Source organism: Opisthorchis viverrini, assembly GCF_000715545.1.
Source record: "Opisthorchis viverrini unplaced genomic scaffold opera_v5_45, whole genome shotgun sequence".
NCBI lineage: Eukaryota > Metazoa > Platyhelminthes > Trematoda > Opisthorchiida > Opisthorchiidae > Opisthorchis > Opisthorchis viverrini.
This window is the reverse complement of record NW_008751701.1, coordinates 2,082,897-2,108,056: the sequence shown is the minus strand read 5'-3', so window position 1 is coordinate 2,108,056 and position 25,160 is coordinate 2,082,897. Positions and strand designations below refer to the sequence as shown.

The following is a 25,160-nucleotide window of genomic DNA, read 5'->3' as shown; positions in this document are numbered from 1 at the left end:
CAAGCCTGTTATTTGAAACCTGCTGGATTAAGCCTCCAGGGAAAATTTCAGACACCATACAGTATAAAATTCTGGGTAGAATTGTAAATAACGCCAAATGCTCTTTACGTTCCCTTTGCTTGCGATCCGACGAGTCAGGTGCAGAACCGTTTACAAGTAGAACCAAGGAGGCTTAAACAGGAGATTTTTCGCTTGTTTTCAAGTTGAAAAGACGTAGTATCGACTGTTCAGGACCTACATCAAACAGAGCGACGACAATGGACGACGTAATGCTATGGAGCAACTTTTGAGATTGCTTGTGTGCGAAATGCTCTAGAAGACAAGGAGACTACAGCAATAAACTCAAGGAGGTTACTCAGTAAAACAAAGCAACTGAGCTGAATTCGAATCCTGACATTTTGACCATCTAGCCGAACAAGAGTTACCCTGAAAATGATCTAAAGAGCATTCTTCATCCGCTTGAATGCCTTCCCAAAACGCCTGCTATAAGTAACATGTGTAATACATATATTTCCATAAAGTGCGCGTAATATAATATGCTTATTGCAGAGACCTTTTTTGGTTCCCATCACCATCAAGTGCCTCCTTTAAAGCGAGCGCGCATACTTCTTGTTCCTTCATGGGAATACAAAGCAACAGGCTCGTGGATGTTGGCATGGATTTGCTGCAGATGTCTATAGTTTTCTAAGCGGTAGCCTTGATAACTGACCGAGACATACAAGCCGTCTAACGTAATTGGACAGTTTACGAGAAATACACACATTTGCAAATCAATTTGGTTTTCACGAGAGACTCGACTGAATCTCTCACTTATGATATTATACATGAAATTCTAAGTGGACAGTTGTTAACTTATAGCGGATCGATTTAGGAACGGCGAACGATGTCGAATGTAACCAATCAACGGCATCGTGGTTTCTACAACGGGATTGTCAGGCTCACTTGTATCAGCAACTGCTTACAACTCAAGAGAAACTTTCGGAATCACAGTGAATTAACCGAGTGCGGCTAAGTCGTTAATTTCTTAGTGTTAAAGAAGTCATGACATGGCAGTCGATGTTAAATTCCGTTGGTTGAACGTTTCTGCCTTTGTTAGTTGTGATGTATCTGACAGGAAAGTTCTTTTGACTAGTTGGTTAGTGCGAGCGTTAAGAGGGCCATGTGTTTCGCAAACCACTTTCATTTGCGAACCATATGTGCTGCACAAATGACACCCGTTATCTCAGTTGTTAAGTTGTTTTAGTATATTTTCCTGAAGGAACACTACTCACAAGGCCACTGCCGACGAGTTTTCGCTAACCTTGTGAGTGGTGATCCTTCAGGACAATGTGCTAATTCTGCGTGTTTCCGTCAGTCTGTTGACGTAAAAGCTTGTGTCAGTTGACTGATATCTGCTCGCTGAGCATCGTTCACTTCTCCTCACCCAAGCAGAGCAGTGCTTAACAAACGAAAACTGGGATTAGTAACTTATGTTAGTTCCTCATTCAGTGCTTTTGAATTTAGTGTATCGTGAATTTATTTTTCTGCTACAACAGTAACTACTGCACCAAGCATTTTCTTGTAGCAACGTTCATTCGTGTGCTTTTACAAGCATTGAGTAAGGGAACTGTCTATGGTTGGACAACCTTGAAAAACCTACGCTCTTCTGCTTCCTTCGGTGGCATGGAATGCAGGCACAAAATGGGCGTTACGAATGTACGAAAGGGACTGGAACTGGTAAACCTCATCGATTCAATACACGTCTTCATTGTTTTACTTGCTCAATGTCTGAATTTGTCAGGGACAGATGGTCTGTTTTCCTGCTCATTTCGTCCGCTTGAACTGAGTTAGAATAGGATAGAAAAAAACAATAAGACAGACGTGACAAACACGAAACCGACAACTTTTCGGGTTGCCCGCTCAATGTTGCCGAATTGGAGTGTCACCATTATCCATCCACTTGGCTACTCCTTTGTTTTCTGATTGTACAGAGAGCTACGCTCCGCTGTCATGCTAGAATTCTTCAGGCTGCTGTATTAGAAAAAATACGTTCTGACAGATTTTTCTGATGTTAAGATGCCCTTTAGCAACGACTAATGGACAAAGATTCAATGAATAGTGAGTGTGTAACAACTGTGATACTGGTTCAGATTAGCCAGACCATGGAGATCATAAATAGTCCTGCTGAAANAGTAGGTAGTAAAAGAACTAAATGCGTGACATTTCATCTAAACTTTCGTCTGGTAAATGACGGTGCCCTTGTAGGGAATCATCAGCATTGTGCAACTGACGAACATCCAGGAGGGTTCACACTTGCAGCTTCATGGTTGGTAGTCATGGATTCGATCTTTGGGCCTCGAGCTGCTGATCAGCAGTGTAATTAGGTGAGATAGAGCATCAGACCCTTTGGTCAGAGAATCCGCACAGGCGCTCAAGCGTTGACTGGTTACTTTAGTGAAGATACATCAGCTGGAAAGTTCATCTGGGCTAGTTAGAAACTGTTGCAAGCATAAGGACTCTTGAGTTTTCAACCCGTCAGTGAAGCCAATCTATGCTGAAAAACCGAGAAGCAGTGTTCAGCTGTTTCATCAGTTGTTTCGAATTCGCGGGCTTTTGTTCAGTGGTTGAACAGTTTTCAGTTCAACCACGACTGGCTGAAAACGGCGTGATTAGCTCTCACATACAGGCATTCATCAATAGAGTCATTTGAATCATAGAAATCACATCACATGACCACGTAGTGATATACCCTTCAAATGGCAACTGCTCAGATGGGATTTTCACACATTTGAAAACACTTTTCTTCTGAGCCAAGTGTGAGGGAGTCTGGAGAGTGCTTCTCATCCTTCCAGCATAAATTGACATTAGCGACAGAAAGAAATCTCATTTGAAAAGATTCTTAGAAGTGGTTCTTAGAACAGTGAGAAGTGGGGCTTTTTGGAAGAAATTTCGTCCCGCCTTTGAACTCAATATGACTGGTTTCAACTCACTTTAATACTCCCTTCCAATGCAACAAAAGTATCCAAGTTTTAGAAGGACGTTAAAATATCCAAAACACAGGTAAAAGTTGACAACAAACTAAAAGTTACATTCAGCGTTGGAACAAAAAGCATATTGACTTTAGATTAAGGAGTGGACAAGCCTTACAAAGCGGATCGCGAATAACAAGCCCAAGTTTGTTTCCGAGAATGTTGATTTCTCTTGGAACGTAAATCGTGAAGTTGAAACTGAATTCATTCTGACCTAATCTCGTTTTTCGTTAGTATGAATATAGGCATATAACTATGGACTACAGGTCATATGATAGTAGCGGAATTCTTTAATCAACTCCGTCTAATCAAGCAGCGCTCCTGACGTCGGTTGCTACTGCATTGATCCATGATCATCTGCGATTTAGAAAGTATGTTCCGCAGCTCAGTGGTTTGAAAGAAAACACATAGTGTGTCACAGATGAGACTCAATTTCGTTTGCTGGACCGATTGTGATGCTCTTGCTCACAGTTCTTATTGTTCATTTCACAAATCCTATTTTCGCCTTTCCACAGTTAGCTTGGCACAACCGCTTCTGATCGATAAAATGCTTGCAGTTTGCATAACTTCAAAAGCTCCGAAGCGGTTATTTTCTTAGCAGAAACTTCTCAGCTGTATAAACCGGAAGTAGGTTTAAAAGTCTGCGGGCAGTAACCTGAAGTATCCATCCAAAATGCCACACCCCAAACACCCACGTGACGAGCCAGAATGAGGACGAATAATCACGTGCCACGGATCTTTTCTAAATCCGACCGAATCTGCGCTACAAACATCCGGTGCGATTCCGAACTCTCCGTTTGTCCAGTATCACGTCCGTCCCGACAATCGATGGTTAATCCACTGAAACGTTTGACCGTTCGCAATATCAGAGAACAAACAGCTGTCTAGATGATCCATATCTGTAGTTTGAAACTTGAATTCAATAGTTGGGTGGGGTTTTCTCAGTAACCGCGGATTGTCGATACTCTGAATGTGAAATTGGAACAATTCTTTGCTATCAAAAGAACACCTGTGAGGCACCTTTCACCTGATCCCTGTATCGTACATGTAGCGGATATTGTCTCAATGTGTTATGTAGTTCTCGGAAACGGTGACCTAATCAACTACATTCCACACAATATGCATGAATTCATGTTGCCTAGTTTCCGAAACACTTCTTGGAACAGTCTTGTTCCAAAACCGCCGACATATTCAGCTGTTTGCTTGTACTAACTGCTGACCGAATGTGCACTTTCCTGGTGCGCTCACGTGAACGGTTCAGGATCGTCGTCCAACGAAAGGGGCTTCATGCAGCTGTAAAACTATAGGAATAACGGTGATTAAGTTAAGAGCAACTGTTCAGTGAAGGTTAGAGTAGGCAAGTCAGTGTCAGTGCCCGTCGACTTACCTGGACATGAGAGTTGACAGTGAATCTGGGGAAGAAGAAGAAGGCGGCCTGGTGCAGAACATTCAGTTGCCTGGATACATCACAAACGAGAGATTCACCTGGGTTCCGAGCGAGACTCACGCAAAACCAAATTAGTTTGCAAATGAGTGACATCACAAACGAGAGATTCACCTGGGGTTCCGAGCGGACTCACGCAAAACCAAATTAGTTTGCAAATGAGTGCACATTTGCTTATTTCGTGCAGTTTGGTTTCAAGCGGAATATAAGGCTGACGGAAACTTGGAGACTACACCTGCCTGATGAGCCCTAAGAAGGGAGAAACCGGTCGTGGGCTGTCGACGAATTTCAGCAACCTTATGAGTAGTACATTACGACTATACACGTATCGCAATACCTCGAATATCGTAGCGACTGAAACATGAGGCGGCCTGGTGCAGCACATTCAGTTGCCTGAAAACATCACAAACGAGGGATTCGACTGGTTTTCAGGTGAGTCTCTCGAAAAACTAAATTAGTTTGCAAATGAGTGCATTTCGCTAACAAGGCACGAACTTTACACAGACGACTTGATGTTGCTACAACTCCAAAAACGAGCACATTTTACACCTGGAATTATTTAAGAGTCTGACGTTCAGAGAACGGCGCTCATTCACTTTGTTAAGATGGCACTAAAGCAACGTACAATTAAATCTCTCTCATCGTTTCAGCCGAATGTACTACACTAAGATGGCCTCGTTGTTCACTAACCTCTTAGTTTGCAAGTAACTGATTATCCAAGCAACTGCCACGTGGTGAGATAAGAAATGAAACGAGAACTAACTCTGTTTGATTCACTTCATAATAGCGAACCAGTGGTGGGCTCTAGATAAGCTTTCATTAGACGTTTTGTGGAAAAATGGTCTGAGATTCCAAGTGTCGGCCTCATATGGGATAACGACTATTCCTTTTAGCTCTGTTTACTATTTTGTTTGACGAATGATTGCTGAACTCTTGACAAAACTACTAATTTGTCAATGTTCTCTGTTCAGAGGTGAAATCGTGGGACAGGGTTATGTTAGGTCTCACCGGTTTCCACAAGTAGCCTCTAGGCACTGTGACTTCTTGAGCGAACGGATCGAGGGGTTCTTTTTTCAGTGCATCACATGTACAAAGTTTCTGTAGTCTGGCAGCCTGTCTACCTGTCTGTCTGTCTGTCTAGCTATCTCTGTCTGTCTGTCTGCCTGTCTGTCCGTCCGTCCGCCTGTCTGTCTGTTGTGTGTATGTATGTATGTATGTATGTATGTATGTATGTATGTATGTATGTATGTATGTATGTATGTATGTATGTATGTATGTATGTATGTATGTATGTATGGTTTTTAACGTGCAGTTTTCAGTACCCCCTGTATCAAAGTCTCTTGATCGTAACAAAATACACCAACGGTGTAACTGCATGAAATGACATCAAAAATGTATACTAAGTAGTTCGTGATCCCGTTCACTGTCACTCGCTCTGTGATAGCTTGGCATAAACGGACCTTTTTAATCCTGTTTCTCTGTTAGGTGATTAGTGAAATGACATTTCTTCATTTGCTCTTGTCCTCTTCAGGGGAGATTGCGGTTCGTGTGTTTAGAGCCTGTTCCGAACTTGGGATACGAACAGTGGCAGTATACAGTGAGCAAGACAGACTGCTTCTACACCGTCAAAAATCCGACGAGTCCTATCTGATTGGGGAGGGACTCGCCCCAGTGGATGCCTATTTAAACATCCCCGAGATAATCAGTGTCGCGAAGGTAGGTTTTTCCTAGAGTGGTAGACACAGAAAAGACTAACCAAGCCAAAAAGTCATACTTATCGCATATACTTATGTTCTGAAGGGGACGATTTTGCTCATTTATCCTGTCACCTCTTTCCTGCAGCAGTAGCATTGGTTTTCAAAATTTAATGGTGCTTGGTTTTGTGGGCTTTGCAAAATTAATCCTATCTTGCGCTTTCCTTCTAAAACTGTCGCGGTAGGACTGCGCCTTACTAGCATGGACGTCATGGTAACCTGAAGTTCTCATGCTGAAAAGACAACTTTTGTTTGCTTCGTATCACTTGTCCACTCTCTGCTTGTATCACCGCATCAAGAACACACTACTCCCAGTCCTAACCCAAAATTATTTACCCATTAGTAGCACGGTACGCATACCAAGACAGACAGATTGAAGCATTCTGTTGTAAATTCGTCGTGAAAATCCGCAGACCGGGGGTGGGGTAAGACGAATTTGGAATGGAGTGACTCTTTTGAGGGGATATCAACCTAGGCAGAACGCATCGCTTGTAAAGTAGCTGAAAAATCTTTGACAGCTCACGACCGCCTTCATGAGGCCCATCAGATAGGCGCAGCCTCCGAGTTTCTGGTCTTTTGAAATTCGTCATCCATATCACCGTCTGGCAAGGAACCGATTCAAGCCGTTACTGCTTGGCATCCAGTCATCAGTCGTTGGGCCATCACAACACGACCTTCTTTAGTGGATCTGAAGTTTCCTAGCGTGTGTAGAACAAAACAGAGATGTTTTGTCTTGTTCATTGCTGGCGAACGGTTGCTAGTATTCCAGCATACCATTTCACTGCAACCCTCTTGTAACTTCGGGATCGACTTCACTACAAAAGTCGTCTGGTAGGCTTTGATGAAGCCTTTATGCTTGCACATTATCCAATAAGAATGTAAACCAATCAGTGGGCAAAGTTTGTGCCGCTGTCATAACTTGTAGTGATTAGAAGTGACGCTTGGCTAAAACTTGTGTTGAAGAAGCCATTTCGTGATTTCTGGGTGTAGCAGCTAACCACAATGCCAACTGCAATCACTCGGACAAAGTACCCTTACGGTGACTAGCTAGGAAATGACTCAAGACAAACTCGAGGACTGAGGTACTGCCAGGTTGCCTCAGTCTAGACAGGAGCAGTCAACAAGCAGAAATTCTACATTCTAACCTTCAGCATCGTGATAGAGCACTTTGAAGCGCATGCGTCAGGCTACATTCCAACTGTTGATACTGAAATGGCGCAACCAAGCCAAAAGCGTCTCTGAGAGAAACCCATCACATAGGCTTTGAAGTTAGGCTCACACCCATCGGTCACACTGGGCATGGGGCTTGTCGAGGTCATCTGTAGACCAAATGGGCGACAAACATATTTGCATCAACTCGCTTCTACTGGGGAGTCTATCCCTCATAGATAATGTCGTGACAAAAGTAAATCGGGTGGTGGTCAGTTTCTACTGCTTGTCAGCAATTCCACCTATTGCCAAACAGCTTCGCCGATCGAACTGAGCGGCAGACGGCCTAGTTGTACTGAATTCAACAAAGTGACTACCAATGAATGCAAAGTGAGTCATCACCGGCTTTAAAAAAACGCGTAATTGTTGAACAGTAGTTGATACCTGTCACGGTTTCATTCGCCGATGATCTTAGGAGGTTGAGATGAATAGATGGTACACATCTGTGGCCGTCATCGATATAACTCACGTGTGAATATAGAGATTTTAATAAACTTCCTAAAGGGGAGATCTGGATTGGAAGTTGTTATATCTGCTGATTCGCCTATCTGTGGTATCTGCTGCTGACCCGCTTCAGTGGTTAGTTGCCGAGAGAAAAGACTTACAGAAGGGAACACAACAGCTGTATTCCTAAGAAGTGAGTGCGAGAGCGTGAGTGCGTGCGAATGCGAATATACAACGGTCTCAATCTGAACTTGGTCCAATGCTGACGCACGCGGTCTGGCTTCGTATGAGGATGTGACGTGCTTGATACTGCGGGGGCGTCGTCTGACCCTGATCAACACTGGCTCGCGCTGCCTGGGTTTGATGCAAGGCTGTCAAACGCGCAATGTTGAGGGAGCGTTGTCTGTCTGGTCAGCATCTAGCAGAGCTGAGGATCTCAATAGATTCCGGGCATTCAGTGGTTGCTTTCAGGAATCCGACCTTCCTGATAGAAGTCATGTATTGAAAGCAACACCTTGGCTGTAGATGCACTATGAAGCGCACGACTGGGACATGTCTGTCAATGTCTCCAACCACTGATGTCTCTCGTCCAGGATACCTCATCTAGTAAGACGGCAATGACCAGCACAGAAGAAGTTGCCGGAAATGGCTACCATACTTCGTTGCCAAGTCATTGCCTGACCTCTCCTAGCTCGTTTCTACCCTTTGCATGCTTGTACGAAAACGGCTTTTCAAGAAAGCCGGTCGAATAACAAATGAAGTACAAAACTAATCCAGCGCAACCTACGGAGTTCATCCATAGTGGGTGAGTTATTTCTTCTAAAAACCATTTGTACTTCAGAAGTGCTTGGTCGATGAGCTCACTAGACTCAGGAAACGCTCCAAAGACATCCTCATTGTTCGAGTTTACATTTTAAATAACAATGTGGAGCACACCACAACATCGTAAACTCGACCCGTGAAGGAAAATCTGATGTCAATGTCGCGCCACAGGCTATACAGGTTCCCAAAAGTTTCCCCTAGATCACGATCTCTTCGGACAGGAGTAGCTCAGCTGACTTTGCTCAAGATTTGGGTTCCACAGACATCAGGATAATTTGCTGAGCTCTTATGCAGTAAATCAAGACCACTGTGACAAAGTGAAATGTTCAATGGAAAATTTATCAAAAGAGTTGTACTATTCGATATAAAACAAACTGTCTGTAGAGTGAAAAGGGTTCTTATTCCAACATTGGTGTTACCTTGGTGTCATGATGTCATCGTTCTTGACAACTGCCCTACTTTGACCCCAGGAAAACGACGTGGATGCTATACATCCAGGATATGGATTCCTTAGCGAGAGGTCAGACTTTGCAAAAGCATGCGAAGATGCGGGAATTATATTTGTCGGTCCGCCGTCTGCTGTTGTCAACAAACTGGGGAACAAGGTAGAGGCGCGGCAAGCCGCTCTGGACGCCAAGGTTTCGGTAAGTATGTTTGCTTCTGTCAGGTAATCGTTCAGTGTTGTTTAAATCCGGTAATCAGTCCTCTTTCAACCGCATCGTAAAAGTTCCAGGTAGACCTGACAGATTCACACTTTGTTTGAAGGAAGGAAAGAAGAAGGAAGATCACTCTGAGTCACCAAGGTAACGTTCTGAAAATTAGGAGTTATACACACGAAACTCTCTCATCTTTTTACATTCGATTCTTCCCGATTTAGATCGCCGTACTTAGTCAGCATCTAACGTGTATGATCACGTGATTACTCAGGACCCACTGTTCATAACGCAATATGATGCCTCTAGCAACCCGTTGATCAGTTCATCAACAGGACTGGGCTGCATTCAATACGCTTCTACTAAACCTTTAACAGCAAAGGCTTTCGGTCAGCTCTGACAGGTAAAACATAACGTTATTCTTCACGTGCAAATATCGGGTTACGGTACGGTGGGACGGTCGTTCTCCATCACCTTTGTCATAAACGCGTTAGAGGGTTACTGTCGAAAAGTCTTCTCCGTCATTAAACTTTGTGTGTGTTCTGATTTCCCAGTTCGCGAATGGTGGAACCTTTTAACTGGTTCAGTCGTGAACGATTTGTGTCAATACAGCGCACGTGGACGGAACGCGCTTACCAAGTGGGAGCCACCGAATTCAGCGGACATAGATTCTTAGAGCATCACTACCAGACACGTGACTGCTGTCACCTGTGTGGGTGACCGTCATGGAGAACAAATGACCCGATTTGGAGGAGTGACCTTTTACAACACATCGTTTTGTTTCACAATCACGAAAAGGTAGGCGCAGTCCTCGAGTTTCCGTCAACCTTATGTTCTACTTGAAACCGAATTGCACGAAATTAACGAAATGCGTCCATTCGCAAACAACTTTGGTTTTGCGAGAGGCTCACCTGGAACCCAGCTGAATCTCTCGACACCTCACGACCGGTTTCACCCTTCCTGGGGCTCATCAGGTAGGTGCTTAAAAACACCATAAGCGAGAGATTCAGCTGCGTTCCAGGTGAGTCTCTCGCAAAACCAATTTTGTTTGCAACTGAGCGTGTTTCTCTAGAAATTCCAACACACTGACTAAAGATATCGGTGGCTCCCAACGGAAAGGGATCTGGTGAGCAAAGGATAGTTCTGGTTGCTGCAAATGTCTTTTCAAAAAAGCATCATTTGCCCCCAATCTTTGGGAAATTCTCATTTTGGATTTAGGTTACTCCTTACGACAAATTCCGTCCGAGATGATTGCCACAACGTTTTTCCTTACGTGGATTATAGAACCGATAACTAATGTCCTGAGTGAAACAATATAGATGAAATTAAGCCACTAGAGCCGGCAAATTCTGTATAGATTTTTCACAGATGTTCGTAGTATCCTTGAGTCATTAGAACAGGATATTTTTAGTAGGTGTTTTTTTCGGGCCCTAGGTTTCGATCACCAACCACAAGTAGTCTGCATATGATTAGGCAAAATTAACAAAACAAATAGGACACACCTCAAGTGAGTCACACATTCGTAGGGTTTACATATCCTTTGTTTATCTTATTGATTGAAACTTCCCGCAAGATGTGTGGAGCGAAAGAGCGTGAGGTCAAGGTCACGCTATTGATAAGCGCTGATGGGTTCTGTCCACCAGCTGGATTGGATACGTACGCCAAGATGTGTGCTGTTTGATCAGGCTAGAATTATTAGAAAAGGTCTGCGGTTTTGTTTGTCACTCAAACCATTCATCCACACAAGACGTTTTTCATCGGGCATAGCTCATTAAACGTGATGTGCCTGAAAAAAAAAACAGTGAAATTAACCAGTTCCGCTTGTTATACGTGACCAGTATAAGTTTCCGTTTATGCTGCTCTGTTCAACCAGTCAGCCCACGGCCAAATTGTCAGGTTATTTATCTTAGACATTAACTTATCCAAACCAGGAACCTAATGGTTATCTAAGCCCTGGATTGGAGTTTGATTTACACTGAGAATGTCCGTCGGTGTTTGAAAATCGGAGATTCAAAAGGACTGTGTCAATCATGTCAAAACATCCGGTCTAATTCCGAACACCTGGGTTGATGGTAACCTATCTCTCTGTGAGGATTAATTAATACACAGTCCTCGCATGTAGTACCATGTAGTAGTATTCACTAATGTTTCCAGATCCTTTCATACCTTAAAAATAGCCCGGTTCAAATCAACTTACTGGGGACAGTCCTGACCCAATCACTCTGCTGAGTCCACGCTACATTGGAGAGGGAAAGCACTAACCTTGAATTTCGCTCTAATCAACAGTGAGTGTGCACTTTCATGGTCTTGCTTGACACTCAACTCAGCGCGTGTTACGACTCCTCTGTCAGTCCAAACAGGACACGTCAAAGTTGTCACACCTGAACCGGTGTGCGTGTTCGCTCGTGTGCGCAGCTCAAAACCGACGTGAACTCTACGCATTCCGCAAGCACATACAATGAAATATATCCTAAGGTGACCCTACAACGCGATCACTGAGAAAATAGTAGTAAAAAAAAGAACGGAGAGATGAACAGAGTGAGAGTTTCTTTTGGCCTCCGGTGGAAGCGCGCGAGCAGGAGTGCATGAGGGGTACCATGGCAACGACCTCAGCTCAACCCATCTCAAATTTTCCGGGGTTATCTCTGTCCACGGGGAAACGCCGACCTTAAGTACGTGATGATCACCTGACGTGGTCAGGTACTCTCCCTCGAAAACAGAGCAGTAAACACCGGTTTCTAGTTTGGTGTTATTTATTCGCCTACCCACATGACAGTCACATGCAAAGCCGGGACTCTTCGGTTATATCCTCAGTAAAACTGTTGTTGCCACCTAAACTCATGATCTGCAAAACCGGGTTACTGATCCGTTAAGTATGGCGACAGTAACTTCTTCATTGACCAACCAATGGCTTGGAATTCCTGTCGAATAGTGCACCTTTCACATTGTACCCATTTCTCGGATATCCACATTACATACTACTGAAATACACTCATACGACAAACTTGTAGCCATGTCCGCAGTCAGAGTTGTTGGCGCTTTGTGTATTCCGTAGAACTGCTGGCAGTGCCACTGCTGCCGCTCGTGTACAAACGGTGCAGCCTGGTTTGTGAGGGAGGTCGGTGGGATGCGCATTTCTGAGAACTGAACCAACTAAACAATGCTCTGTGTCCTTTTGGTCTAAACTGGTTTCATTCACAGGACGAAATGTCCAGAGGGAACCCGGGGTATTTTTAAAGAATTATGGTGGCAGTAAGTCATCCCCTGGTGAAATCACTGTGTCTACACTTCCCAGATTATCCCTGGCAGTCCCGGACCAGTTACTTCTGTGGAAGAAGCAACGAGGTTCACTGAAGAACATGGTTTGCCAATAATTCTGAAAGCCGCTTATGGTGGTGGCGGACGTGGGATGCGTGTGGTGCATGACCGGAAGGTGAGTCACTTAGAGCTGGTAAGCCATCGGTTGTTGTGCAGTTGTGAAAGATAGACAAAAATTCTGTCATCCCACTCCGTTCGTTCCCCTAAACCATGGCACTATTTCACGCTGTTTTAGCTTACAAACGGACCTGAACAGATATGCAAATGAGTAAAGTCCAGTGAGCTGTGATTTCATGCAACCATTGGGCATGCACTGTGTTTCGAGGTGTCCAAATAGTGCTTCGCTGCATGAATTCAAGCCACATGCTCTCATTGCGTGCTTATGACAGAAGACACCGTTTCTACCGACTAACTTTGGGATTCCTCATCTGTGATCGTGCATTTGTACTTATTCGTACCAACCCACTGCATGTCTACATCATTACAGGACACCCAAGGTGTGGTTACCACTGCTAGTTATGACAGAGTTTGCAAGATGTTGAAGCCATCTGACATCTTTAGAGATTGCTCTGCACATTCCCATCGTTCGTGCCGTTTCTCAGTCCGAGTAAACGGGAAACTGTCCTGATCAACACTTCTTTCTAGCTCAATATTAACTGGACTAGCAAAGTACCTGAGATTCCTTGTTTTACATTATAGTTGTCCACATTCAAAGACCAGTTAAACGGGGCTTAGGGATAACCTTCATTTGTTCATTGGGGGACTTCAAACTGATCGCGCTCCTTTGAATTACCCCCGGCAGGTGAACCAGTAGGCTGTCACTCGGTCACCGCCTGTTACTGCGAGGAAGGCCTTCAGCATATCCTCTAATCAGTCTGATTCGTTCGAAAATCTCTTGAAGTCTGGGAGATACGCATGAACCTGGTTCGATTCACTTATGGGTGTGTTGAAAACTTGACTCAGGAGCAAGGCTGACAGGGGAGTCGATATGAGTTCGGACATCCAGGCGCTCAACGTGCCAAGGAATAGCGGTCATTGATTTCGAGTAAATCGCCCGAGTAACTTATTATTGGAGTCGGCAGTTGGTGTCCTTCCTCAGTCAACTACTCATAGAATGTCAGTAAACAAGTGTAGTTTCTTGGACCGAGAGAGAACCTCCGAAAATGATGCCAGTGTGGCGTTCTGTCACTGCCATCCTGCTGTTCAATTGTTTGCCTACCCATGTTTCCCCCATAACTTCGATCCTAGCGATTTCAAGCCACGACTTCACGTTCATATTTCATGGGCCACCGTGAGAAAATATTTGGATTACATCCTGATACCGCGCTGCGGACCGAGCTTCGGTGGCCCGTTCTTATCAGTGGACCTCAACACTCTGATAGGTGTCTTTTTCGTACTCTCATTGAATCTCCCAGCGACTTTTGAATGGAACTTCTTCACTGTCGTGTCACGGGAGTCACCAACTTAGACCTCTGCTCGGTTGCGCACTTGGTGTCTCCTAATATATCCGACTGGGCTGAAAGTTTGCCAGTCCTTAACAAAGCGACGCTTGCCGACCGCAGAGGCGTCCTGTTCAACTATCGCATCCTCCATTAAACGAGTGATATCCAGTGGCAGCCATAAGCACTCCTACGTTCTGGCCTTTGCGTACGCATAGCAAGGCCAATTATTTGCTCAAGAAGCTAACGGTGTTTTGAGTTCTGTTGCACCGGCATCTGATCTAGGACGGTAACTCACCTTTTAGCGCTGCCATCAAAACATCCAGAGAACACCCAAAGACGCCGCACTTTTGAACTACAAGGAAATAAGGAATCTTCTCAGCTTACAGTGAGTCTAAAGCTGAGTCATGCCATTTTCAACAATCAGAACAAGTTGTTTTTTATCAAAATGGAACCTATGCATACTAGACAGATGTCAGCCTGGGGAGAGCTAACTCCGTTTATCCTCTCCTGATTGGTAGATCTGATTTGTTAGAGAGGTGGGAGCCTACATTTGAGCGGTGAGGTAGGTTTCCTTGACCTTGGTGTCGCGATTCAAAAAGGAATTAAGGTTAAAGAACACTGCAAAGGTTCTCAACTTCAGATCATCAGGTAATGAATTTCGTTAAGTATTCCTAACCCCCGAAAAAACGTGCCCAAATGACCACATTGCAGTCTTGACTGAACTGTCAGTCTTAGAACTACACTAATCTACCAATTTTGCTATGATTTCAGTGGTCACCAGAGGAGAATGGGCTTGGAAGAGGCTAGGAGATAATGGCGAAGAACTAGTGTGCAAGTGTTTATCTCAAAGTTCATTTCATGACAGAGGATGTAGCCAAAAATCAGCTCGAAGATACCTTCCCATTGGATACTTTGATGTTTGTCGCATTGCTCTTTAAACATTTCCACTGTCTGCATGCCGTTTTACTCAATCGGTGTTCTTACAAATCCTCGTCTTCATTTCCTCAGTGGATCGGTCAACTGTTGACTAAAATCGATACACATTTCGGGTTAGGAGGACGTGAAAAAGACGGTTGATTCGAAGGTCTGACTTCAAGTTACATATCCTCAACTTAAAGCGAATAAGCTTTGCCCCCTTCAGTCCAATGGATTCGTCTTGTTTGTCTTTTTTCTTCTCCTTTTTTGTTCTTCCGTTTGATTGCTTCGTTCCTTTCGGTTTCAGGCCGTTGCGGAGAACTTCGAGATTGCCTCGTCTGAAGCAAAAGCGTCGTTTGGTGACGGTGCCATGTTTATAGAAAGATTTATTGAACACCCGAGGCATATTGAAGTCCAGATTCTGGGTAGGTCTTTTTTCCGGAAAGCGGTTCTGACGTAGGCCCCTGAGTCAGGCTTTTTTGAACCGGTGATAATTCGATTCAATCTATTTGGTATTCACGTTGAATTCGTATGTTACGCGTGTGTTTATGTCACAATTATTCACACGGTTGATCAATTCTTTTTTAAGCAAAATCATGTCATTTCGACAATCAGGTGCGAATTCACCTGTGTTGTAATCAAATTATTTCGAAAAAACTACGGGTACCGCCTCAGAAAAGTCTATCGAACCATCAGCGCATTCACTGTTTGGTAAAGTTTTGTTATTCACACCAAAGGTTCATCGGAGAGACACGCCCAGGTAGACCAAATCATCTTAGACGTCGGTGACAAGCACCTGACAGAAAAATTGTCCAGTATAGCACCCCTTCGGTGACTAGCTGCTATGTCACCCGGAAGAAGCACGGGGGCCAACATACCAGGAGCATTCGAGATGCAGAGATTGGGTCCGAACCGCGGACCTTCCGGACAGTGGGCTCGCATCTTAGCCACTGAGCTATCTCAAGCTTGATGGTTAATATGCAGGACTAAGTTATATGAACAACGAGTTGGGAAGCATAGCCTTCAACAAGTTAAAATCTGTAGTCTTTATTCATGTAGGCAGTCTTAAGCACCGTCAAACCATGGACACGGTGTAACTTATGGAATGTGCTATATTTCTAAAAACCACGAGAAACCTCACAGTAGACCCTCTTTACAAGAGCACTCTAGGTCTCCAAACAAGCATAACTTCCCTTGATAGAGGCCAATCCCCCCAGTAGCCTAGCACAGTTCGATATACCCACAATTTTAAGCCGCCGTGACCATCCAAGTTCAAGAAAATTTACTGAATGCGGTTCCAGTACACTGCTGATCATCCATCCGTGACCGAACGGTTTGATGTTCAGACTATTAGCCGGGAGGTCACGGGATCAACCTCCCCTCAGGCTTTGTGAGGTGAACATTGCTCATGCTTCCCAAAAAGCACGAAACAGCTATGCAGTGCTCCTTGGTTTCCTAGCATAAGTTGGCTCCACTTACAGGACAACATATACACTAGTGATTCTCAAACCCTCAAGCTACTGTTAGGGCAATTTCTTCGAACATGAATGACTCTGTACCGAGTCAAGGCTGGTTGTATAATTCAGACAATTCCAAATCGATTTGATCAATATTTGGGCTGTACCTCTCCCCCTGGGATGTGTAACGGTCACTTTCATCCTAAGCTGACCAGTGGGTTACTTGGGGTTACTAGAAGTCACTAGAAAGCTCACTATCTTGTGAACTCGCCTCTGAGTGTTTATATCCTGGATGAAATACTGACAAAAACACCCGCCTTGGAGCAGGAACGCGTGCTCCCACAAAGCCACCAAGAGATGAAAGTCGACAGTACCAAGTGTTTGGAATGTTTATTCGACTGAAAACAACCGTCGAACCCTGAAAAATGACACGTGGATGATGTTACTTCAAGGTGATTAGCTCTGAACTAATTGGGTGGATGCCCAATCACTTTTGGCTGAAGAATCTCGCTGACACCTTGGCTGTTCCAGCAACGATCCAAGTAGGATTTGTTGAACACAAGAAATGTAACTGCTCAGTTATTTTCACAAACCCTCGGGGAGAATACATGCTTTTAACGACATAATTCTTCAAGAGAGGGAATGGTCACCATATGGTGGATTTGCCCGACTGACAGGGCTGCATCAAACTCTGGAAAATTTACTACAATTCGTGGATCGATGGACGCGAATAAATCCCCGTAATTTTGTACAAATCTCACCACCCATGATAGAAAAAATGGCGCCCATGTGAATGAAACATTGGAAGAACTTCGGTATGGATGTTTCAGTTGGAATTGCTGTGAGTTCAGTTAGTGGGGGTACTAATTTAGCGCTGTAACTGATGGAAAAGCGGTAACAATATGGTAGTGGCTGATAGTAACACACCGAACGATATACAACAACCGCACCAGTGATCCAATAACTTGACATTGGAATATTGCAAGTTATCGGGTTGATGTATCTTCTGATGAACGAATAACGGTGGCTGCAATGAACAACTGAGACGAGAAATACACTCATTTGCAAATCAGTTTGGTTTTCACGAGAGACTGAACTGAATCTCCCGTTTATGATATTCTGCAACTGAATGTGCTGCACACAGGCCGCCTCATGATTCAGTTGGCACGATATTCTATATATCGCAGTATATTTTCACAAGGTTGCTGAAAACTCTTCGCCCTTCTTGGGGCTCAAATTAAATTGATTTGCAAATGAGTGTATTTCTCGAAAACAGTCCAATTTGGGTTCAAGTAGAACATAAGGTTGACGGAAACTCGGGGACTGCGCCTACCTGATGAGCCCAAATTGGAAGGGCTAAACCGGTCGTGGGCTGTCGAAGACTTTTCAGCAACCTTGTGAGTAGTTTCCCTTATGAAAACAACTGAGACGGTCTTAGGCTACATTCGGTCCAAAAGAATGCACGTTAGGCTTAACTCAGGATGTTCCTTTCCAATCGAAAAAATGAACTACAACAAAGGTAATGTTGGGTTAAGTAATGTGAGTTTGAAGTTTGCTTACTATAATGTGAAAGATGTTTGACATGTTGGGAGAACTTCTCAAGTGCACCGAGTTCACAGTCATCCTAAAGTGTCCTATCGCAAGTTATGAACTGAGCGATTGCCCCAGTTGCTGGTAACACGGAAAATAGCTGGGACCGGGGAATGCCGTAATTTATGTTGTGTGCGGTTTCTTCTGGCAGATGGGTGTAGCAGCTTGGCGCGGTCAGTCGACCAGCCTGGTTGAACAGATCGATCAAAACTGGGCTTGTGTTTACACACCACATTGATTGGGAACTATCCTCTCCTGTTTTGCAGCAACTGTTCTACTGGGTCTACACACCAAAGCGAAAAAGTTAGAACTTGAAGCTGGAACTCAGCCAGTTTTGAACTCCAGATAGCTGACATGCAAAGCAGGTGATTTATCGTTACTGCACCACTTCCCATAAGAGACTTATCGCGTTTGAGCTCGTGAATGTGATGAGTAGGTTACTGGCTCCAATAAGGAATGGATTTGTACAGTATTCATTCCACACAAAGCAGGAACGTTGGAGGTTATGTGAAGACTGTTGAATTCAATTAGCCAACATTCGAGCAGCGTTCAAGAAGGGGAAAACGTTACACTCGGTTTCGGTGCAATTGAAGGATTGGAAGGACTGGGAACTGTGTGTATAAAAGTAAGTGCAGCGATTGCACAGCCAGAGTATTGCACATCAGAAGTGACTATTATAAGAGGGGGATAAACAAATCACCAAAGAATGAGGATGAATACCACGCGGCGTTCAAAGACTCGGCAGTGGCTGGGCATACGTTAGACACAGGATACAGATTATACCTGGAGAGAGTTGAAGTCTTCGATGGCCGATGGCCGAGGTGGTGTGGAGCTGGCAAGTTTACGAAGACCGGTCTTGGATAAGCCGAGTCGAGATGTAACGACGTGTGGGTCTCAATGAACGCAGTGGGCAGAAATCTCAACCCGATCGAATTTCACAGAACCTCTCTTCCACACGGACGGACAAAAAGTATACATGGCATTCAAGAGGAACCTTTGCGTAAGGCGTACCGGAGGAACTTTACCCAACTTTATGAATGTTCCACATCGGTCTTAAAACCTGCTGAACAACCGTGGAAAACGATGTCCTTTTATCGTCATCTAACGCCGATTTAGCCTGACTCAGCTTATTGGTTCTCCTTCCGTCTTAAATATTGACCAACCTCGTAACCTAGTCACTCGGTTTAAGGAAGCTTTCTAGGTCAGAAGCGACACGCCGCCAACAATAAAGCCATCGATTGTTTCCCCAACTTTTCCGAAAATGCTGAATGTGTTCTTTGTCCAACAATTCCGACGATTATGTGGCCATTGTCCAGACGGTGTCCTCTGCCAGTCAGATATTCCCAAGCGCTGCCAGCGACTCCACTCAAGCAGATAGTAAAACGCCAGTCAGCTTTTCAACTTCGGATGATTACTTTTCTATTGAAAAATCAGTCGCCACCACGTCGAAATCACTTGAGTAAGCTGGAGATCCCCTCGAAAGTGTGGAAAACGGTTAAACAGTCAACACTCTGTGTCCATTCCTTCGAGCCGACCTTTTCAAACCTGCTGTGTATCTGATTAGCCTGAATCCAAAATAGCGATCCAAATCGACTTAATAAGCTATTCATAAAGTTAGCGACGTACACTCATTTGCACACCGATTTGGTTTTGTGACAGACTCACCTGGAACCCAGCTGAATCCCTCGTTTGTGATTTTTCCAGGCAACAGAATGTGCTGCACACAGGCCACCTCATGATTCAGTCGCTACGATATTCGAGATATCGCGATACATGTATATTCGTAATGCACTACTCATACACTACTCGTGCTATTTGGTTTTAGGTAAAACATGAGGTCGACGGAAACTCGGGGACTGTGCCTATCGGATGAGCTCCAAGAAGGGTGAAACCGGTCGTGGGCTGTCGACGAATTTTCAGCAACCTGATGAGTAGCGCATTACGAATATCCATAAGGTTGCTGAAAACCCTAGGACAATCCACGACCGGTATCGACCTTCAGTTTCGGATCCTTGAGGTAGACACAGTTCCTGAGTTTCTGTCTACTTGAACCCAAATCGCACCGAAATACACTGCTATGCATACCCATTTGGTTTTGACGGGAGACTTACCTCGAGTACAGCTGAATATCTCGTTTGTGAAGTTCTTAACCAAATAGATCTTAAGCAACTGCATCATAAGCGAGAGGTTCAGCTGAGTCTCCGGTCAAAGCCAAATTGATATGCAAATGAGTATATTTGTCAGAATGCTTGAAATACTCCGTAAACGAATGGGTCTTGGCGAACACCACAATCGATCAGTCTCACGATCTTTGTTTCCAAAATCTCACCAATGTATGTGCTTCGCATCGATCATTCCTTTGTCAGCCTTTGAGAAACGTTTAAAACATTTTTTGTTACGTGTGCTTGTGTTTGCTCTTCATAGGTGACAAATACGGTGACGTTGTTCATCTTTTCGAACGAGACTGCTCCGTCCAACGTCGACATCAGAAAGTCATCGAAATCGCTCCGGCTCCGTACCTGGACTCAGCAATTCGCAATTCCATTTTGCAGGATGCTGTACGATTGGCCAAGTTTGTTGGGTACGTTCACGATCACATGAACGGTGAATGGCTAAGGATAGAAAAAAGGTGATAATGGATCTATTGATTTGTACATCCAGTCAAGGAAATAACGAGGTCACGTGTGATATGCATGCTTGTATTTGCGTGAAGGGCAGACTTTAGAGTCACATGACAAATACGTCACACATCCAGCCCAACCAATCGCTGCCTGCCTCTTGTCAAAACGCTCAATAGATGTAGCGAACAAAGTAGTTCAGAGAAAGCTAAAGTCTGATTTTGCTCTATTCAGTAGCTAACTCAGCTGACAGTAAGGTTTTTTTTAAAAAAAATACCTATCCAAACTCATGTCCTTTTTGTTATGTGTGTATGCTATGCTTCGGCAGCCAGATGTTGTCAGCTGGTTCGTTTGAATCCATTCAACGACCCCCGCGGCCTGATTGAATGTGACGCCGGGCAATGAATGACAGGCTAAGGTCATGTCTTCATCTGAGATGCGTGTCCATTCCTGCATGTAGTTCCACTTCAGCACCACCGCTGTTAAAGCCATCCTTACGAGCGAACTCATGATGTGAATCAAAAGCCTAACCAGGTTTGATGTGCGTCTCACCCACTTTGACGAAAGCAACTTTCACTGTGGAAGTAGGACAGTCTTCGAGTGTAGCTTGCTTGACCATTTTTACTTTACACATTTGACGGTGCACTAGATCTATGAATACGGTTCTTTACACCTATAAATGAGACACTGAAGTACCCGTTACGGTAGAACCCTTCGAATTTTGACGGAAGCATTTCTAACCTTCAAAAAACCATGTTCAACCTGAAAAGTACTGTGACATGGGCGGCCGTAGAAGAAATCTTTCGGCTGCTGGAGGCAAATTTGCACTCATCCTCTTCGTCTTTCGATATACCGTGTACTATTGATGTTGCATTGGGTACCCTGGGTTTGCCTGCCAAAGTGTTTTGCGTGGAAGTTTGATATTAAATGGATGTTGATGGAAATTTCGCGGTTTTACATTTCGTAGAGGCATTTATAGCCTTCAAACTAGTGGAAAAAGGTTGGGTACCCTGGGTTTGCCTACCGAAGTGTTTCGCGTGAACGTTTGATGTTAAATGGGTGCTGCTGGAAATTTCGCGGTTTTACATTTCGCAACAGCATTTATAGCCTTCAAACTAGTGGAAAAATTAACAGTCATTACGCAAGCTCGATTTCACTCCCCTAGTGGAGGGAAGGGGTAGCAGTTATAAGAGGTTCCTTACATCGATTACTACCACCTAGTGGTCAGTTCATTCAAGGTCACTTCAACCAGTTAGCCAATCAGCATTTTCTGGCATGCTGGTCCATTTAGATGGATCCTTTACCATTCTGGAGCCTTAGGCAGCTTGACATCAAGCTTAAGCAATCCACCCTCTTCTAGTTGTTGCCACGGCTCTCAATGAAGATGGGTACGACATAAGTTGGACAAAGGGGCGAACTAACAAGATTAACAGCTCGGCTGACTGTAGGCGTTCACTGGTTTATGTGGTCCATCAGCCCAGACTGACCAAACTAAAACTCTTCAAGTCAGAGTCGCCCTTATCTCAGTAATCATCTCGATTTCCGTCGTGGAGTTCGATGTGTGACGCTGTTCACGGTAGGTGGATCTTCTCCGCCAATCGACTGTCTGTCCTCTCCTCAAACTGAATGCAATTCACAATTCACGCTCTAACAAAGCGTCAGCTATTGATTACTTGTCTGTACTTCCACGAAAAATAAGATTTCCGAGAGGCGGCAGTTCTGGCTGTTTCTGATTGTTACGGGGACTCCCCGAAGAAACACTTGTCTCTTAAAGATTCTGTGACGTTGTGGTTAGTTACTTCTGATCGTACGGTTCATTTGTGGATCTACGTTGATGAACAGGCTGGCTTTCGCAAACCAACTCATCACGTTATCCGCCAGTTTGGCTTTGAGAAGTTTGTCCGTTTTATTTTCAGATTTTGGCAAAGTCCATCTTCTGCGATGACATAGAGAACCCGGTGTTTGATTTGAGAAGCTTAGTTTGATTTCAAGAAAAAAGGCAGGAGGTCCAAGCGTGGAGTTGATGTATCAACGGAAGAGAACTAAGCAACATCGAAATGGACGAAAACGGAAGGTGTAGCCGTATTTTTCTCTTGGTTTTTGGTTTTCAGAAGAACACAACTGATGTAAGCTTACCTGAACTGCGGTGGACATTGACAAAGATTGTTACCAGTGGCATCAATCGCATCATGCATTCATAAGTTATTCAGGTAATCAGTTCTTTCCACTTGGGAGACTTCCTTCTGATGAAGATGTTCCTTTGAGAAAATGGCGGTTTCTTAGAACAAGCCGTAGCGCCCCTGTACTTGATTACAGAGCATTCACTTGTGTTCACATATTGTGAGTACATTTCATATACGCATCCACTGGAAGTTTACAGTTTGACCGTAATGAATGTTGTATTTATCAACTATTCTCGCACACGTACAAATGAGCCAGCTTCTAAGAAATGAACTTCCCAATTTTCCCGCAGACGTCAATAGCAGTCACGCAAGAAAACAAGTGTAGCATGGAGATGTGAAGTCACGTGACCGGAACTTTCAATAGTAGAAAATCGAGAAATATGGAGGCCGAAGTGCGGCCTGCAGAGTAAGAACTGATGTGCACTCGCTTCATTGTCGTGAAACTCCCGAGACGCCTAAAAGCGGTCAACCTCACCTAGTCCCCTCGAAGAAAGTGGTTTACCATCTGCTGGCACCTCTGAGAAAGCCATTCATTCCCAGAACTTCTCCGCCCCGAAACGGAGAAACCATGATAACACAAAACTACTCATAAGTAGCAAACTGACATGGCTGGCTGCATTTGTGCAATTTTACAAGAAGGATTCGCCTCGATCAAAGTAAACAATAACTCTGCCGAATTTAGGAGGAACGGTTAGGGAAGGGTCCTCGTGCCTCGTTGTATAAAACGCCACACAGCGACTGATATAACAGAGCTTGAGTTGGCGAATAACGTAAGTCAGGCTTGGCAACATTAACTCGATCCCTAACAAGCCATGAATTGGCCAAATTGCTCCTTTACTCACATAAACTGTGGACACTTCATTTTTTGTCTCACAGCAGACTAGAGGTAATGAGATGAGATGCCAAAACTCAGGGGCACCTAAAAACCTGCCATTGTTAATCAATCCGGCTGAAGGAAGGAGGGATGATGACTTTGGCACACCTCAATTCCATATATCATTTGAATTTGTCCAAAAATGATCCACAAACACAGGTTGGTAGTGTGAAATTCCCGTTTGACAACGACATTCGTGAATGATTGCTTCGGAGGCACCTTGATTCAAGAACAAGCTTTCCCCACCTGAAGACGTTATTCCCCAAATCCTTCTAACAGCATGCCCTGAAATTCACTGCGTTAAGAAGTCAACAAAATGGCACATAACTTCCCAAGAGGAGTTGATCTCCCTCAGCGTATGTTCAAACTCCACACTAGTACCGTTTTTCTCTTGTCGAAAAATGCATCACCGCCAGGTTCATTCCCACCTGTGTTGTTATGTAAAAATAAACATTTAGCGTCCCTTAATTTGGTTTGGTTGCATACCAGCAATAGTTTATTCGACATGGCCAGGCGCAAGTCACCATATTTCACGCAGGGAGCATCCGGGGACCAGATCCAGCCAGACGGTAGTGGCTCCACGGTAGCACCTCGAACGTCGATCTACACCTTCCACAGCCATCCAACAACATCTAATAAACAGATCAAGTGATATTTTGCTTCCGGTTCTTCTGAGTGGAACTGAGGATTGTTATCGAAAAATTGAGAACCGTCTAGTTCAGCGCCTATGTTGGATGTTCACTCTCGCTGCACTACAAATCACCTCTTGCAAGCAAGTGGGAATGTAACAATACCAGCCAAAATCTGGTTGTTAGTGAACTGTCTTCGACTCACCGAGCCTCGGTGCTCAGGACGGTTCTTGAACAGTGTTTTAGTGTTAACGGGAACGGTCTGGACTTTAGGATTAACAGAGTTGACATTAAACGTATGCGGACAAACTGACAAAGTACGGTAAGTTCAACCGACGCTGCAGGACAAGCTGAAAGGGTAACCGTGACCCGATTTAAAGCTTCACGAGATTAGGTGGCCACATGAGGGGTTTGTTAGCTATGCGTTCGCCAAGTCTACAACTCTCGTGACTTTGTGATTCGCTACGACACCGAGGAATTTAACCCCCCGCTTGAAGTATGGACCAGATATATGACGATATTTTGAGCGCACCGACCAGCAGTATCTCTCAAGTAGGCCTCATTCTGAAAGCGAGTTTGGTCCTCGTATACATTTAGCGTCTATCAATAACAAATGAAACTAAGGAAACGAAAATCTACCACTTGAGTTAATGGGGCCAAAAAGTATCTTCACACCTGGACTCTCCATTCATCCTTGAATCCTTAAAAATCCCTCTACCTTGCTCCGACCTTTTAAGGAAAGTCCAAGTACATTAAGAATCAAAACACGTCTACTTCCGTCTATTTTAGAGAAACATGAA

At 44.3% G+C, this 25,160-nt stretch overlaps 1 protein-coding gene across 1 annotated transcript in view; it reads left to right on the top strand.

Annotated features, from left to right (window-relative positions):
• The window catches only part of T265_03274 (hypothetical protein), a gene marked incomplete at both ends in the record, with an annotated part of 56,871 nt that overhangs the window by 7,747 nt on the left and 23,964 nt on the right, over positions 1-25,160 (top strand). Inside the window, 5 exons of the mRNA XM_009167707.1 lie at positions 5,984-6,168; positions 9,152-9,325; positions 12,630-12,767; positions 15,317-15,434; positions 20,481-20,637. Of these exons, the coding sequence (XP_009165971.1) occupies positions 5,984-6,168; positions 9,152-9,325; positions 12,630-12,767; positions 15,317-15,434; positions 20,481-20,637 (772 nt within the window). The remainder of the gene's footprint in view (positions 1-5,983; positions 6,169-9,151; positions 9,326-12,629; positions 12,768-15,316; positions 15,435-20,480; positions 20,638-25,160) is intronic.